Raw genomic sequence first — 17,710 nt, forward strand, 5'->3', positions numbered from 1 at the left:
TTTTTTTATTTTAATATTTTATAAATTAAATCGTTTTGTCGTTTACTAAAAAGTGAACAAATAAAACATAAACTTATTAAAATTTTGGTTTTTAAAGATTTTCGTTTTCTTTTAAACATAAAGTAAAAACGTTCAGACGTTAATTAAAGGCGTAAAGTAATAACAATATAACACAAAATCCAATTACTGCCCCCAGTATTAAAGCATCACGTTTCTTTTTAATATTAATTCGTTGAATTAAACTGTGAATGAGCATATTTTAATTACTTCTTTTATTTAAAAAAAATATCAAAACTTACCTGGAAATTAAAGGAAACCTATTTGACATATCATTTAAACGTGTCTGTATGCGTTTGAAAGCCTGACGTTGCGAGAGTAAATGTTCTCTTGTCTCGATTGCAATATTTATCTGATCATTTATCATGCTATTAGAACTGAAATATAAAAAAATAATAATTAAATATTTTTTATATATTAATAAAATTGTTCATATATTTCTATAAAATTTGCAACGTTTCTTTAAATATTTTTTGTAAATAATATTTTAAAAATTAATTTAATATTTTCAAGACCTAAAATACTAGTCTTTTAAAAGCTTTTGCATTGCTCATCAAAATTATTCCATCCCCAAAATGCAAACAAACACTTACCTATTTATATGACCACTTTCCTTCAAATACATATCACGTCTGCTTAAACCCGATATTGATGGACTATTTGTAGATAAACCGGATCCTCTTAATAGTTCTTCGCGTTCCAAACGCGTCGTATGATTGGCAGAGATTTTATTAAATTCCTGGCGATAGCCTTGTAATATTTCACGATGACGTTGTAGTGTATGCATTGCAGCAGCACCCGTAGTGGGCAGTTCAGCCATTGTTTCATTGATAGATGAAAGCTAAAACAAACAAAAAATAAACATACACACTCAAACACACAACTAACAATATATTACAAGTTTGTTTAAAAAAAATAATTTGACCAACCTTATCTAACATTTGGGCAATTTCCTCAGACAAAGAATCAAAGACATGTTCGCCCAGCAGTGGTGATGTGTCAGCATTTGAACTGTGACCCATAGACGAGGAACTACTGCCAGCCCCAATTTTACTAAAAGCCACCAATTTTAGATCAATTTCATTTTCCAATAAACGCGCCTGTTTACGCAGCGCTACAAATTGAAAATAAATTAAAGTAAATCATTTTAATTTTTTATATTTTTCTTTTTTTAATTAATTACCATCATAGTTGGACACTACCATGGTGTTTGTAATTATTATTATTCACTTTTATTTTGATAATTGCAAAATATAAAAACAATTGAGTTGTTCTGCTGCAGACTTAGTCCTGCGCCAACATATATTAACGACGGCGATAGCTGACATAAAAATATCGTCGGCGGCTTAAATTCGGACTATGAAACGTCTAAGTTTTCAGCTGTTTTTAAATATTCAACGATTTTAAGTGAAAACGGAATCGGAGAGATTAAAAAGTACGACTTTGAAAGCAAATAATATTACTATAACTGTCAATATGTTTACTGGTTAAAAGATAACCGGGTTGTAGAATTACATATAAGACATTTTTACCACACGAACTCTGATAGGTAATTGCGGTTTGACTAATTACATATTTATACTAATTACCTAAATACATTTATTTTGTAATAAGGTCAAAGTTCATTTTCAGTATTTTAGCTGTAAATACACTTTAGTAATAAGTATTAAGATAAGATTTCCAAATTATATATTTAAATTTTTATTGGATTAGGTGATTTTGAAGAAAGTGTCACATGTATGGAGGTTACCCCCATATTCATAAATGCTTAATAAAGTTATTGAAGGTTTATTGTAGGAATTTCGTATGGAAAATGTGCGTAATAAATCTATCTTTATAAATATTTTATGAATCATTCATACTAATGATTTTTTATATATTTGCTTTGATAAAAAGTGCAAAAATTGCTGGCGTATTTCAGAATATTACTATACGATATTATCGACATTTTAAAAAATCCTTAATGATATACGCACAATCGTTGCGTAAATTCGTCGAATGGAACTCAATCAAATTATTCGTACTGCGAATTCGTTTCAAAATTTGTTCGAAATTTGAAAAAGTAAAAAAATGAAACAAAAATTATTATTTTTATTATTATTATTGTGAATCTCCACGATTTTTAGATAATTTTAACAGCTTTAAAATTTATTCGAACATTATTTCAAAATTAGAAAATGTAAGTAATTGGCCTCGAAAATAACTAAAATTATATTTTTGTGAATATCCCCAATGTTAAGATTTTTTTTACAGCTTCAAAATTTTTCGAACATTACTTTGAATTTTTGAACTTAATTTTAAATATTTCAACATAGCATTGTTGTATAACATGTACTTCAAACTGCCAAATTTCAGACAATTCGGGCCACCAGAACTGGTTTTAATGACTTTAAAAATTGTTCGAACTTAAGTTCGAATTTTCGAAAATTTTTTTTTTAGTTTTTATGACCCAGAGATTATTTTAAGAGCATAAAAATTTTTTGTTTTTTGATAAATTTCAATTTTCTCCAATTAATTCGTTGTTCGTCTGCGTAAGAAATAGAAATAAACCTATCGCACAGTTCGTTACGTATGACGAATTTCGTCATATGCACTGATTGTTAGGGTTCTATAGTTGAAACGAAAAGTCGACTTTTCGACTTTTTGCATTTTATGAAAAGTCGACTTTTCGACTTTTTGCATTTTATGAAGAGTCGATTTTTCGACTTTTAATATTTTATAAATAGTCGACTTTCCCACTTTTAATATTTTATAAATAGTCGACTTTCCGACTTTTTGACTATTTTCGACTTTTTCCGATTTTTTTCGACTTTTTCCGACTATTTTTGACTTTTTCCGACTTTATCCGAATTTTCGACTTTTTTTTGACTATTTTCGACTTTCGACTATATTCGATTTTTTTCGACTATTTCCGATTTTTTCGACTTTTTCCGACTTTCGACTATATTCGACTTTTCGACTATTTCCGATTTTTTCCGACTTTTCGACTATATTCGATTTTCCGACTTTTTCCGACTTTTTTCGACTTTTTCCGACTTTTTTCGACTTTCCGGCTTTTTCCGACTTTTCGACTCTTTCCGACTTTTATTTACAAAGTCGACTTTTTTCATAGACGATAGTTGAGTTATCGACTTTTTTGGAACAAAATAGTCGATTTCGACTTTTTTCGACAAAAAGTCGATTGTTCGATTATTGGAAAGTCGATATATAGAACCCTACTGATTGTACGTATTTTCATATACTTAAGTGTGTTCTATAACTAAGGACGAAAATTCGTTCCGAAAAATTCGTCGTTCTTCCCAATTGTGCTTATGGCATACTTTCCTTTTCTTTTGATTTAAAAAATTTGAATCTATTTGTTGTGGTTTCTTTTTATTGATTTTTAAATGTTTGTTGTTGTTTTTTTAAGGAAACATGTTTACATCAATAGAAAAATTAATTATATATGTATGTATACAAATCGCATTTGATTTTGAATTCTTCTTGTTTTAAGTATAATTTCTGTTTGAATTTGAATTCAATTTTAAATTTACTTTAAAACTAAAAATAAGCATATTTATATATGTATGTGTATTAAGTGTAATTCTTACATTAATAAGAAAAATATATAACTAAAAATGTAAAATAAACTAATTTAGTTAAAAACTAAGCTTTAAGCCTAATTAATTATTTATTGTATGCATCTTAGTTTTTCTTTAAATAACTTAAAGACTTGTAGTTAAAAATTATATGTTAAACCGTAGTTAAATTAAAATAAAAAAACTTAAATGTTGTTTAACTTTTAAAAATCTTTCAAAAATGAGACAAACTTAAACTAAAAAAAACTTATAAAGATTTCTATTGAAATGTTTTAATTAAAAATTAAATAGGTATAAATTTAAATTTAAAAAATCAACTTAAGTAACATTTATTGTATATTATATGCATGTGATGTTGTTGCTGTGATTATAAAATTAATTTTATTTAATTATTATGTACGTGAACCTAGTTTCTAGGTTCACTCTTATATTATTGTCGATTATTGACACCCTCGATGGTGTTGTGAATGGTATGATCCATATTCTTAACAATTATATAGTTTGTTATATGATTGATGGCCTCATCTTGGAGGCGTTCAGGCCAGCGTTTTATGTAGGATTTTATAAAATCGCCAAAAGTATCGACTTTGTCTGGGGTGGTTTTGTGTGAATCAACAATATTTTTGACAATATCCACAAATTTATCATAATCATCGGGTGATTTTTTGATTTTATTATAGTTTAAGACACCACCATTGGTGGCATTATTGGAGGAAGCAGCCGTGGCGGCAGCATTTAATTGATCCATTTGATTTGTTTCATTTAGACGTGAGGCGGCGGCAACAGCGGCTGCAGCAGCCGCTGTATTTGCCATAAAATTAACATCAGCACCACTGCCAGTGGCACCACCAGCACCATTAGCAGCCTGGGCCTGCGTATGATCTATGAAATGCCGGTGCATGCCATATTCCGATCTTTAAATAAAGAAAATACATGTGTTATAATATTAATGGAATTTAAAACTTTCAATACTAACTTGTAAAATCCCTCGGAATTATTACTGTTAAACTCTTGTTGAGACATTTGATTTTTCCAAACGGGTGACTCGGATGAAGACGGTAAACTGCTAGCATTAGATGCTGGGGTCATAATACGTTTATCTCTATTTATTAAAATAATAAAAAAAAGTAATTAATAATACATTCATTTATAAATGAAGACATATTCAAATACATACTTTGTATAGCCTGTTTGTCCCAAGCTTTTAAAGACATCATCCACTTGATTATAAAATTTCCATGTACTTATTATACCAGTTGCTTCAAAGGTTTTCTGTTCTTGTCTATAGCGTTGTGTTAAATTGTTCACTTTAAAGTGTACTTCTAATGCAGTTACGGGTACTCCAAGACCGGTCAATTGCTTTGCCATAGCCACATAGAGATGGCCATTGCGTTTAATAGTGCGCAATTCATAGGCACAAACTTTCCATAATTTGATTAACTCTAAAACTCCATTATCCTCCCATTGTCTACGCTTTTTATTGAATTTTTCATACTTTTGTGGAAAAAAGTAAAGAAGAGAAATTAATCTTTTAGTTATTTAAAGTTAAACAAATAAGGTTAATAATTATGACTTACAGGCATTTCACATGGGTATCACAATGGTCAAGTCAACTCTCTGAAGACACTTCCTTTTAGTTTGGAGGCGCTACTCTAAATACATGAATGTTGTATGTATTAGAGCCATACACACGAAATTATAATTTAAAGTCCATTCATGATTCTGTAATAATAAAAATCGATTCATTTAGTTTTTCATTATTTTTATGAAAGTAGATGTAAAAAATATTATAGTTGTATAATGTGCTTCTTTTTGAAAATTTCTTTTGGAATGAAATCAGACTCAGTTTTTGAAGTTAGATTGATCTTAACTTCTTCTCGAGAAGTTTGTGTAGTATTTTTCTATAATATAAAACTATAATCCTGAAAATTTTTGCAAGAGCTTGTAGTTACATTAATTCAAAATGCATACAATGAGCAAAAATGGACACGTATTTCGAAAAAATTGGGGAAGAAATTAAAAAGTTCCTAGTAATTTATTCACTTAAAGAATTGTGTATACTTTTAAAAAGTAGTTTCCATTTCCGTTAAAATTTAAAAACAATAAAACAAACACGTGTTTTGTTCATAACATCGGAATTTCAAAGTACCTATAATCAAAATTGTAAATATGATATGGTGGTCTACTCCACCAGTATAATATTTGGCTTTAAGTTCTTGTTTGTGTGTCTGTAACTTTGATCTATGACCTTTGTCCCAAAATTCGCATTATGAGTACATTCATACGTCTGTAAATATAGTAACAATAATTTGTCAGAAGTAAGAAATGATTGGTTATCCCTTAAAATCTTAGTGTTAATGAATGGTAACCAAACATTTTAACATGGGCTTGTCCTACGAGGATGTCAATTGTCACTCTACACCTTACAAAGAGACAGTCAAAAGACGGTCAAAAATAGTCAAAGAATGGTAATCTCTCTCCAAATGGGTTCTTGGAAGTCTGTCACATTACTAGCTATTTAACTGGCGCTACTTTTCTCCTTATACAACTAAGACATGGACGTGTTCTAGGATAGTGACTATTTATTTTTATTCTTGATTAATGGCCCAAAACATGCAAATTGTAGCCAACATGTAGTAAGATATTAATTGGAATAAAGGTTAAATATTTGAAGTGTCTACTCTCTAGAATACTATGGGACATTAATGTGACGATTGACCCGAAAGATATAAATTTGAGTCAACTAGATGGTGCCTAGGGTTCTATAAATCGACTTTCGAATAATCGAACAATCGACTTTTTGTCGACTATTTTGTTCCAAAAAAGTCGATAACTCGACTATCGTCTGTGAAAAAAGTCGAAAAGTCGACTTTGTGAATAAAAGTCGAAAAGTCGACTTTGTGAATAAAAGTCGAAAAGTCGACTTTGTGAATAAAAGTCGAAAAGTCGACTTTGTGAATAAAAGTCGAAAAAAGCCGAAAAGTCTGAAATTCAAAAAAAGTAGATAAGTCGAAAAAAGTCGATAAGTCGATAAGTCGATAAGTCGAAAAAAGTCGAAGAAACTCGAAAAAAGTCGAAAAGTCGTAAAAAGTAGAAAAAAATCGGAATAAGTCGAAAAATCGAAAATTGTAGAAACAAGTCAAAAATTTTAAAAAAGTCAAAAACTCTAAAATAGTCGGAAAAACTCGAAAAAAGTCAAAAAATAGTCGGAAAAAAGTAGAAATACCTATGTCGAAAAGTCGAATGACCCAAAACATATGAATTAAAATCATCCAGGTGGTTAGTGGAAATTTCTGTCTTTTTCGTATGCATTGACTCTTTGTCGAACTTCTAGGTTTGGTTTAAAAAACTTCTTTAAACTAATTCAAATTTTGAAAAAAAATCCTTCGATTAAATCTTGAAAATCTCTGTTAAACTTCAAAAAGAACTTAAATGTTAAAATATTGCCGGAAATCAATAACATAACAATTCTACACTTTGCAGTGTAATAAATTTTGAATTCAAGACCAAAACAAAACACACAAAATTACTGTAATTATCATTAAGATTATTAGGTTTTTTATACAATAACTATAATTATCATTAAAATCCGAAAATTTTCATAATGATCCGATACCGATAATGATGATGTGTTTTTTTTTCTTTTTTGTACAAAATTAATGAAGAACAAAACACAACAAGTTGATTGAAATTGTGTAATTAGCGGAAGGGAATGAAGCGAAAACAATAACAGAGAGTTCAGTGATAAAATAATAAGAACAATTTGCAAAAAAATGTAATTATTATTAATTAACTATGTAATTTTTTTAAATTCATATAGATTTTATAAAATCAAAAAGTTTTTAATGATTTAATTTATGAAAAACACATTTATTTTGGAAAATTTATAAAAAAAAATCTACAATTACATTTAGAGTGAGAGGGAGAGAAATAATAATCACGATATGCGCGTTGTTACTGCATGAGTGAGTGTGTACACTTGCTCTCATATAAAAAAACTCTGTTCAATATAAAAAAAAAACAAACATATCAACATACATACACACACGAAATGAGAAAAAATGCCAACGCTATGTCAGAGACATAATAATTACTTACATCGTTTTGCGATAATTATAGATTTTTTCACAATGATCATTATCAAATATAATTATTATATACATACTTTTTTTGCTGCTGTGGTCGACTTGCAACAAAAACAATAATAAAAAACCCGGTGCATTATAAACAAATCAAAGAAAACTTACACATTTCACCAAAATTTAAAAATTTTTCGATTTTTTTCCATTTTCTGGGCCTTAAACTTATGAAAAAAATGTATTTTTGTAGGTATACTTGCTTGGAATACACAACGACAAAAAAAATCAACGTTCACATATACTACACAAAGAGCAGGAAAAGAAGACGATTCAAGTCAACCAATAAGTTTTTTTCTGATTTTATATTTTTTCTGTATTTTATAAGGCGCGTACACTTGCCAGGGATTTTATTCTGTGTATGTATGTTTTGTTGGGTGCAACAAAATATTATACAAAGAGGTACAAACATACATACGGTATATAATAAATACATATGTAAATATGTATATAGATTTGTCTAAACGTATTTATAAGTTAAAGAAGAAGACACCCTTTTTTCTATATGTATAATAAGAAAAAAATTTAATGCATTTTTTACAAAACAATTTGATCATTACTTGTTTAATTTTTGCCCGGCCATCTGATAAGAAAAATCACCTCCACACTTTTCACATACATACATTCATATAAGTTCATTTACACATTTATCATATTTTCTATTTTTTTGTTTGTTTCTGTTGTTCTTCTTTTAATAATAATTATTTAATTTTTTTGTTCTTAGATTTTTAATGAAAATTATATAAATGATGTAATTAACTAAGTGTTAGTTGTTGTTGTATTGTTTTACTCTGTACAATAATAATTATACACTCGTGAAAAAATATTGCCGAAAAAACAAACAACTCTGTCGAACATCAAACCAAGACTGAGAAAATTTCCTAGTCTACCAACACGAACTTCGTTATAATTTTTTTTCTTTTTCGTTTTGTTCGTCTTTAAAATGAAAATCATTATATTCTTGTATTGAGAGTGGTCTCGTGTTTTCCCTTTTACTCTCATGCTAATGACTGTTCTAGTCAAACCTGTCATGATGATGATGTAGACACAAAATAAATAATAACAACAACAACACGTAAACTGTAATGTTAACTCAATTATGTTTTACTGTAGGTTCGATTGTTTAGAGTGAGACATGTATATATTTGCTTATGCTTAAAAAAACTTCATTAATGGCTTTTCGTTTCTCTTGAATGTGTTTCCATCTTCTTGATGTTGTTGCGGTAGCAGAGCTCATCATCATTAAATGTTGATGACTGGGAGATGTGCTACATAGGATTGCCAGGTGCTGCGTTAAAATTGGGAACTTTTTTAACATTTCTGCGATTTCGTAGGAATAAGTTTTTAAATCTGTGAATATACCAATATTTCTTATTTGTTCCCTAGGACAATCACATTTTAAAGTAGCTAGTCCTTTGATACTTATTTAACGTCTGTTTTATATTTGATTGTATAGCTGGTCCATACTAAACAGCAAATTAGATAGAAATATCCAAAATAAAAACGGATTATTAATTATTGTTTGACTTTAAAATTTTTTACTCAAAACTTCTAATATATAAAAAGTATAAATTTTTTAAATTGTTCACCCATATTTTTTACCTTAAATTTCAATATTTTGGAAATTTGGGATGTATTAAGAATTATGTATGTATGTACATACATATGTATATGGTGTTAGGAGAGTACACGTGGAGAGTACATTCACCATGTAGGGTTCTATAGTTGAAACGAAAAGTCGACTTTTTGCATTTTATGAAAAGTCGACATCTTACATTTTATGAAAAGTCGACGTTTCGACTTTTTGCATTTTATGCAAAGTCGATTTCGACTTTTTGCATTTAGTTAAAAGTCAATTTTTCGACTTTTTTCATTTAATTAAAAGTCGATTTTTCGACTTTTAGACATTTAATATTTAATAAATATTCGACTTTTCGACTTTCCGGCTTTTTTCGACTTTTTCACTTTTTTCACTTTTTTCGACTTTTTCCGATTTTTTTCGACTTTTTTGACTTTTCGACTTTCCGACTTTTATTTACAAAGTCGACTTTTTTCATAGACGTTAGTCGAGTTATAGACTTTTTTGGAACAAAATAGTCGACTTCGACTTTTTTCGACAAAAAGTCGATTGTTCGATTATTCGAAAATCGATTTATAGAACCCTATCACCATGTACTAAAGGTGAAAAAAATCACTCTCGTCATGTTGATGAATAGTTTTATTGATAAATAAATAAATGAATTGAAAAACTCTTGGCAGCCCTGTGTGTGTGTAGGAAATAGCTAGTCATTTGTGTTATATTTGTTAATAAAGTATTGCCAGATTGAATTTGTAATTTTTCAAATAAATGTATAAAATGACCAGGAACTACTATTTAAATAATTTTGGCGTTGTATTTATATGGTAAAATTTTATTATGTATATTATTACATACGAAGTAAAATATTCTGATGTTTCGCAAATATTAAATCTGAACAGAAATCTCAATACTACCAGCCTAGATTTAAACTAAAATTTCCGTGGTTTCACAAAAAAAATAGTAGAGAATAAGTCTAATGATCTCCTCCGATATCAGATGGGAACATGATACAATATCACAAACCCTCCATATTAACTAAATTGTATCTTAATTAATTCAAAATTACACTTTTATTTGAGTGGACTTACTTACACAATCCCTACAGCATTTTTAAATTTTATCAGACATTTTCTTAAATTTATTACATTGTCACTTCATTCTTACATACTGTACATCAATATCTTTGAATATTGTAGATATTAATTAAGTACATGTGTATAATCAAATTCTAAAAATTACATATGTACATATCTTTCTTGTAAATTGCCAAATCAATACAATATAGTAATCATACTTACTACCATTATTACTTGTCAGCATGACTTTCTCTTAAATGAAATACATATGTATGTATGTAAGTATGTTGTATGTAAAGAAATATGTTTATTACCATTTGCTTGCTGCAACTAATGTTTTTTTCCATTCATTCATTTGGTGAGTTTCTATATGCGACTAAGGTTAATACAATATCCAGACCAGCAATCTTTTTATATAATCGCATAATTCTCGTACACTTAAAAAAATGGTTAATTGAATGAATTTTAAATTTAGTTTTTAAAACAAATTAAAAACTGTTTATTATATTACATTTAATTGCCATTTATTCATATAAATCATTTATGCCTAGCAGAAACTTAATTTACAAATAAGGGAAAGGAAATGGTAAAATTTGCACATATCATTTTAAGTCATTAAGGGCAAAATTCAAAAAAAGGCACAAAATAAGTAAGTTGTTGTCATAGTACAAAACAAGTAAGACCTGGTCCACACTAGGAAACTTTCGTTGAGAAACTTTTTCTTAATTTTCTTTTGAAGTTTCCTTAATGTCCACAAATACAAACTTTTGTTTCAGAAACTACGTGTAAATTGCATTGATTTGTTGTTGTACAAATGAGAAGAATAACAAAACAATTCCCGAGAACGGGAAACTCCGTACCGCGAGAGAGATGAATGATATTCTTTCACTTTGTCACGCAAAATCAAAAGTTTCCCAAAAAAAAGAGTTTTACGGAAAAAGTATAAATGGTAGTGTACAGATCCGTAAATTTGTAATTCAGGAAATATGTCGATCAAGTTTAAAATTTTCAAAATTTATTATTTTTTTAAATTTAAAAAAAAAATTATTAAAATAATATTAAAAATCGGAAGAAAAAAATTAAGACCTAAATTTTATATATTTGTTAGGTTCCCAAATCAAAAACAATTCTCATTTTCAAATAATTTTTCAGCACTACTGAAGGAAGATGGTAAACATTGGTAGTTTACTACCGGACATAGTCCTCTCCAAAAATAGGTGTTACATTTCATGATCCAATAAAAAGTACTGTTGTAAACATTTCTATTATAAATATAATTATATTTTACATTTACCCACATTTTCTCAATGTCTGATTATTTTTTAACTTAACAATAAATTGAGAAATATAATAAAAAACTTAATTTAATTATTTTGTTCGGTGTAAAGTTTTTTATATTCGCAATTTTGTATAAAATGTTTGATGCAATTTATCTTGTTTCATTAATTCATATTAAATCTTAGTGCAAATAAGAATGAAATACATATGTACTTTGTACATTCATATTTATTTGTATCATTTTATAAGGGTAGCCCCATTTGATCTTCACACTGAAAATGAAAGCTTAACATTTCTCAAAATACAGTACTCTATTCCAGGTAAAATTTTAGAACTTGTCCTAAAAACTACTAGTGAAATCAGAACCACTTCAGATTTTTAAACCACAGCCTTGGAACTAGTAGTGTCGCCATTACTTGTGGAACCCGTTCCATAGAATTTTTTTGTAGTTCTTAAATACTTCTAAATAGTTTTCAAGGAACAACCTAGGTCTTTAAAACTAGTTATACATTGCTACTACACTAGTTCAAGGGAACGCATACCATTGATTAAAGAACTAGTTCCAGAAGCCATCCAAAGAACGAGTGTCGACTCCATAACGCTTCCTCAGAACCAGTTACGAAGGTGACAATTTCGAAAAAAAATCAATGGCCTTAACGCCAAACTAGAACGAGTTCAGTTTGATGATGATCTTTCTTCAATTTCAATTTTAGAGCCACCCTACATATTTTTGTATGTATATGTATGTGTATATAATGTATTGATATGTCGTAAGAAAGAATTAAAAACGTACTGAACAGTGCTAAGTAGCACAGATATTTGCAAACTGAATTCATAAAGCAGATTACCACTAGTCTGACCTGGTCCACACTAGGAAACTTTTGTTGAGAAACTTTCTCTTTATTCTCTTTTGAAGTTTCCTTAATATCCACACATAGAAACTTTTGTTTCAGGAATTTCGTATTAATTGCATTGATTTATTGTTGTACGAATGAAAAGAATAACAAAACAAGTTTCCGAGAACGGGAAACTCCGTAAAGCGAGAGAGAGATGAATGATATTCTTTCTTTTTCTCTCTCACACAAAATCAAAAGTTTCCCAAAAAAAGTTTCCTAGTGTGGACCGGCAGTCTTATGTTTTTATCTTACGATAACAGTTGTTCAAACAGGCACAAACAAAAACGTTCAACTTTGATCAACACTTTCAACTTTTTACAATTTACCAAACGATATGGACATTCAATCAAATGTAGTAAGTATAATTATATTTATACCATACACCACTAAAGTGGGATATAAATCGGTCAATTATTTCACATACATAGTTCCCATACAACGGAAGATTTCTAATATAACTTTGAAGCACATATCATACCAAAACGACTAGACCTATAAACTGCACTAGGTCATGTGGCAAGTAATTTTGTCACAGCGTGTAATTATTAGTATTCCTTTGAATAAACATATAAAATTTATAAACGACTAGTGTAGGGCATCATATGGTAATATTGTCACACCATGTAATTGTTAGTATTCCTTTGAAAAACATGTAAAATATACAAACGACTGGAGTAGGGTATCATATGGTAATGCATGACAGACTAAACTTTCTTCCTTGTTTTTTTTTATACAAAAAAATACAATTTCATTCCGTCATCATCATAATCATACAAGTTGTAGGTCGTTAAGGTAAAGTACTCTAAACATTTTGGTAAAGTAGAGTCCCCCATTAAATAAAATCAAAAATTGTTGTCGCTGTTGTTCAGGCCAGACATACATATGTATGTATGTCCATACATTTAATCACACATACCTTCATTCATTCAAACCAAAAATGTATTGAAAGGAATCAAAACATTACAGGTCATCATCATTAAGTTGACTGAATTGTTGCTGCTGATTTTAAAGTTGTTGTTGTTGGTTGTTTGCTCGTTTATTTATTTTTTTTAGTTGTACATACTGCGTGTTGGGTTTTTATGATGATTTTCTTATTACTCACGAAAATAATAACAAAAACTAGAGAAAAATAAACCAAAAACAAAACTCAACAAAAAAAAAAAAAAACAAAAACAACAAATTGGAATGAACATTAGAGTAAACGTATTTTGCGGCACACACAGAAAAAACGATAATGTCTATGGTAATCATCATTAAATGTTGTAAGAAAAATTAATGATGAAAAAGAAACAAACACAAGAAAAAAATTGAGCGGGAATTGTTAAGTCATTTAAGAGCTGCTATATAATGCTCCTAAGGAGGAGTATAATGTAGCATTTGATGACGAAGATGTTGTACGTAATATGTTTGATGATTATGTACATCATGCCGTATTTAGTGGTTTGTGCGAATGTTACGTTTCTGTTCGTGATACTTTTGCTGGTGCTTATGCTGATGCTGCTTCTGTTGTTAATGTCATTGTTGATGATATCCAATTCAAAATCATTATTGTTATGATAATGCTTCTTCTTGTTTGTAAAAATTGCAAGTTGTGTGATGTGTGAGGTTTTTTAAATTATTTCTTAAGAAAAAACATTTTTCCAAAATTTGGAATAAAGAGTCTTTATATTTATATTAGAGTGAAGATAAAATAAGGTACTAAGTTCAAACCGAAAACGAAAACTTGTTTCATAGTTTAAGACCGTTTCACAAAAATTTATACTACAACTATTTAATAAATTCTATTAGGGTTCTATAGTTGAAACGAAAAGTCGACTTTTCGACTTTTTGCATTTTATGAAAAGTCGACTTTTCGACTTTCGACTTTTTGCATTTAGTTAAAAGTCGATTTTTCGACTTTTTCATTTAATTAAAAGTCGGTTTTTCGACTTTTAATATTTTATAAATAGTCGACTTTTAGACTTTTTCCGACTTTTTTCGACTATTTTCGACTTTTTCCGACCAGAGTTAAAAATTTATAAAGTTGCCAGAAGCGTAAGTTTATAATGTTGCCATTTAACATTATATTATTATTATTATTATTATTATTACTATTATTATTATTATTTATTATTATTATTATTATTAATAAAAAAATTATTTATATTTTTTCTATTTGTTGTAATTTTTTGAGTTTTTTTTGACATCTTTCTATTTTCGACTTTTTCCGACTTTTCGACTTTTTTCGATTTTATCCGACTATTTTCTACTTTTTCCGAATTTTTCGACTTCTTTCGACTTTTTCCGACTTTCCGACTTTTTTCGACTCTTTCCGACTTTTATTTACAAAGTCGACTTTTTTCATAGACGATAATGAGTTATCGAGTTTTTTGGAACAAAATAGTTGACTTCGACTTTTTTCGACAAAAAGTCGATTGTTCGATTATTCGAAAGTCGATTTATAGAACCCTAATTTCTATTTAAAAGCTAAACATTATCTTGAATTTAACATTAAATTTTACAGAGTAGTTAAAGAGAACGGTGAACCAGTTATATGATCATCACCCCATTTGGCAGCCAATAGATAATCACCAGGATCTTGCACTTGATATGTAACTTTATATACATTTTTACCCATATGCTTAATGACGACTTCATCACATTGTCCCTTAGGACCAAATATACCTACAAATAATATATTATTACCAGCCTCTGAACCATCTATAGTAAATTCATTTTTCTCATTTAACATGATTTGACTGAGGCCGAGACCACGATATATGACTTTCGAAGCATCCGATTTGAAATGTGGTACTAAGAGAAGATTAAAGAGATTTATTTATTAAATTTAATCAAATTCGTTTAAAATACTTACACTCCATTTTATTTCGATCATTGTCCAAATCACTACCACTTATAGCCACTATTATATACGGTGATTTGGGTAGTAGTACCGAATTACATTTGATGTGTACTTTATAGAGACCAGCTTCAGTTAGTGGAAAATTAACCTCAAATCTTTCGGGATCTACAATTTTTAAAGGAACATAGGTAGTATGTCCTGAGGGATTTTCCAACTAAGGGAATAAAAAAAATTTGTTTTATACAAAGCAAAATTTGCATAAGTAATACTATTGTATACACGGTTGTAAGATCTTACAACGTTGGCAGTAAAGTGTGCATAAAATGTCTAATAACACTGCCAACTTACAAATTTAGTTTTGTAATATTGTCAGTAATGCTTTTTCTGGCAAAGTTGCAAAAGAATAATTGTAAGTTCAGACGATTGTTAGATATTTTCTAACCATTTTACTGACAACGTTGTAAGATGTGACAATCGTCTTTAATAGTTTGTAATTAATTATATACCTTAACTTCAAAGTTGCCTTTTACCCCATTTCTTTTGATAATAAAGTTAACATCTGTGTTAATGCGCAAAGCTCCATTGGGAAAATGTAACAGTTGTACTTTATTTGGATCTGTTAGTTCAGGAGCTACAAAAATTTGAGGCGGCTGAGTAGAATATTTATCTATAAAGAAAAAAATTTAAAAAAAAAATTTCAAAAAAAATTTTTCAAAACTAACAAGTAGTAAAGTATAGTCGGGCATGGGCGACCATATAATACCCTACACCATGAGTATATTTTTAAAATTTTTACTTTTTATAAGGAAACTTTTATATTGAATATTATTCCAAAATATTTAAGCAATTTATTGATTAAAAAAATAAAATTTCTTAATGAGGCTTTATATAGGTTAAATATGGGCCGATCCTCGGAAAATTTGGGAAAAGGATATATTTTTAACAGCTAGTTTTGTTGAGTTTCATTGCGATACAAATGGTTACAAGTCAATTTTAGAAGATTAAGACACTTTTTTAAGGGGGGTTTGTATGGGGGCTAGGGTCAAATAAGGGCCGATCATTACGAAAATCTGCAGCGTAATTTATACTTATGTAAAACCTATTTGTACCAATTTTTAGAGAGATAATAATATGGCATAAAAAGTTCAAATCGGGAGGTACGGTTGTATGGGGGCTAGGTGAAATAATGGACCGATTTTAACCATTTTCAATAGGCTTCGTTCCTGTGCCAAAAAACATGTTTGGTCCAAATTTCATCAAATTATCTTGAAAATTGCGGTCTGTACCTTGCGCACAAGGTTTACATGGACAGCCAGCCGGACAGACGGACGGACATGTCTTAATCGTCTCAAAAAATAATTCTGAATCGATCGGTATACTTTAAGGTGGGTATTGGACCAATATTTTTGTACACCACATAGTGGTGTAGGGTATAAAAACTATAATTTTGAGAAAACCTAGATTTGTTTCGGTTTAATCCTCTAATTATTAAGAGTGGGTGTTTGAGTTGGCAATCAAATGCCAATTAATAATCAAATAAATTAATCTAAAAATAAATTGATTCTGGTGTTAATCCCCTGTTTGAGGCCGGGTTTCTTACTACTCAGTTAAACTAGGTTTAACTTGCTGTTATATTAAACTCGGAACAAATTTAGGCGGTTTTACAATTTAAGCATTACCTAAAAGATCTAAAAGCGATTTTAGGTTTTTTATTTAAAAATCGATTTTGAATGGAAAATTAAAGAGATATTAATAGATTTAAAACTTATGGAAACACAGTTTGCAGAAAAACACTGACAAATTTTTAATAGTGAGATATATTGGTAAAATTTAAAAAATTTCGCATTCGAATATCTAAGAACACTTATTTTTACTATATACACAAACTCACCAGTATCTGGTGTTTTTAGATATTTTCCAAAAATACAAACATTATTTTCACTATTATTTTGATTTGTATATTGAGTAGCATTCGCCGTATTTAAACGTATTTCCTGTGATGATTTAAACATATTTTTTTCGTGTTTTTCCTTAGTTTTTTATTATGATTTTTTTTTTCAAATATATGTAAAAATATTGAAATTTATGTAAAAATTATTAAATCATAGGTGGTGGTGGTGCTTTCCCAAAATATGATTTAGTATATTTCTTTAATAAAATTTTTAAAATCTACATTTAACACTTGTGCGTTCTACTCGATAACTTTTTCCCATGAGTTTAAACGTTCGACTAAATTGAGATTATTCGAAAGAAAAATAATTTTTCCAT

General features: G+C 28.8%; 3 protein-coding genes across 3 annotated transcripts; all 3 read right to left on the reverse strand.

Moving 5' to 3' along the window:
• Positions 1-8: 8 nt before the first annotated feature.
• Positions 9-1,362, reverse strand: LOC111689606 (Golgi SNAP receptor complex member 1). Its single transcript, XM_023452078.2, has 5 exons — positions 1,241-1,362; positions 987-1,171; positions 651-898; positions 300-434; positions 9-242 (listed from the first exon to the last, which is right to left on the reverse strand). Exons 1-5 carry the CDS (start codon positions 1,260-1,262, stop codon positions 140-142), a joined length of 693 nt encoding a protein of 230 aa, XP_023307846.1. The 5' UTR covers positions 1,263-1,362; the 3' UTR covers positions 9-139.
• A 2,546-nt stretch (positions 1,363-3,908) lies between these two features.
• Positions 3,909-8,642, reverse strand: LOC111689516. Its single transcript, XM_023451986.2, has 5 exons — positions 8,332-8,642; positions 5,213-5,357; positions 4,813-5,129; positions 4,612-4,737; positions 3,909-4,549 (listed from the first exon to the last, which is right to left on the reverse strand). Exons 2-5 carry the CDS (start codon positions 5,216-5,218, stop codon positions 4,066-4,068), a joined length of 933 nt encoding a protein of 310 aa, XP_023307754.1. The 5' UTR covers positions 5,219-5,357; positions 8,332-8,642; the 3' UTR covers positions 3,909-4,065.
• Positions 8,643-14,899: 6,257 nt separating this feature from the next.
• Positions 14,900-17,677, reverse strand: LOC111689623 (filamin-A). Its single transcript, XM_023452099.2, has 4 exons — positions 17,334-17,677; positions 15,949-16,109; positions 15,455-15,656; positions 14,900-15,393 (listed from the first exon to the last, which is right to left on the reverse strand). The coding sequence occupies exons 1-4, from the start codon at positions 17,452-17,454 to the stop codon at positions 15,098-15,100; spliced, it is 780 nt and encodes a 259-aa protein (XP_023307867.2). The 5' UTR covers positions 17,455-17,677; the 3' UTR covers positions 14,900-15,097.
• Between the last annotated feature and the right edge of the window lie 33 nt (positions 17,678-17,710).

The sequence above is a fragment of the Lucilia cuprina genome, chromosome 4, assembly GCF_022045245.1.
Source record: "Lucilia cuprina isolate Lc7/37 chromosome 4, ASM2204524v1, whole genome shotgun sequence".
Taxonomy (NCBI): domain Eukaryota; kingdom Metazoa; phylum Arthropoda; class Insecta; order Diptera; family Calliphoridae; genus Lucilia; species Lucilia cuprina.

What these genes read in the sequence shown, in the direction of transcription:
- LOC111689606 (XM_023452078.2), bottom strand. Translation starts at nt 1,262, where the DNA reads ATGGTAGTGTCCAACTATGATG. An exon ending in GGTAGTGTCCAACTATGATG is followed by an intron (nt 1,172 to 1,240) that starts GTAATTAATTAA and finishes TTCAATTTGTAG; the next exon opens with CGCTGCGTAAACAGGCGCGT. An exon ending in TTGCCCAAATGTTAGATAAG is followed by an intron (nt 899 to 986) that starts GTTGGTCAAATT and finishes TGTTTGTTTTAG; the next exon opens with CTTTCATCTATCAATGAAAC.
- LOC111689623 (XM_023452099.2), bottom strand. Translation starts at nt 17,454, where the DNA reads ATGTTTAAATCATCACAGGAAATACGTTTAAATACGGCGAATGCTACT. An exon ending in TCTAAAAACACCAGATACTG is followed by an intron (nt 16,110 to 17,333) that starts GTGAGTTTGTGT and finishes TTTTCTTTATAG; the next exon opens with ATAAATATTCTACTCAGCCG. An exon ending in AAGGCAACTTTGAAGTTAAG is followed by an intron (nt 15,657 to 15,948) that starts GTATATAATTAA and finishes TTATTCCCTTAG; the next exon opens with TTGGAAAATCCCTCAGGACA.
- LOC111689516 (XM_023451986.2), bottom strand. An exon ending in GGACAAACAGGCTATACAAA is followed by an intron (nt 4,738 to 4,812) that starts GTATGTATTTGA and finishes TTTAATAAATAG; the next exon opens with AGATAAACGTATTATGACCC. An exon ending in AATTCCGAGGGATTTTACAA is followed by an intron (nt 4,550 to 4,611) that starts GTTAGTATTGAA and finishes CTTTATTTAAAG; the next exon opens with ATCGGAATATGGCATGCACC.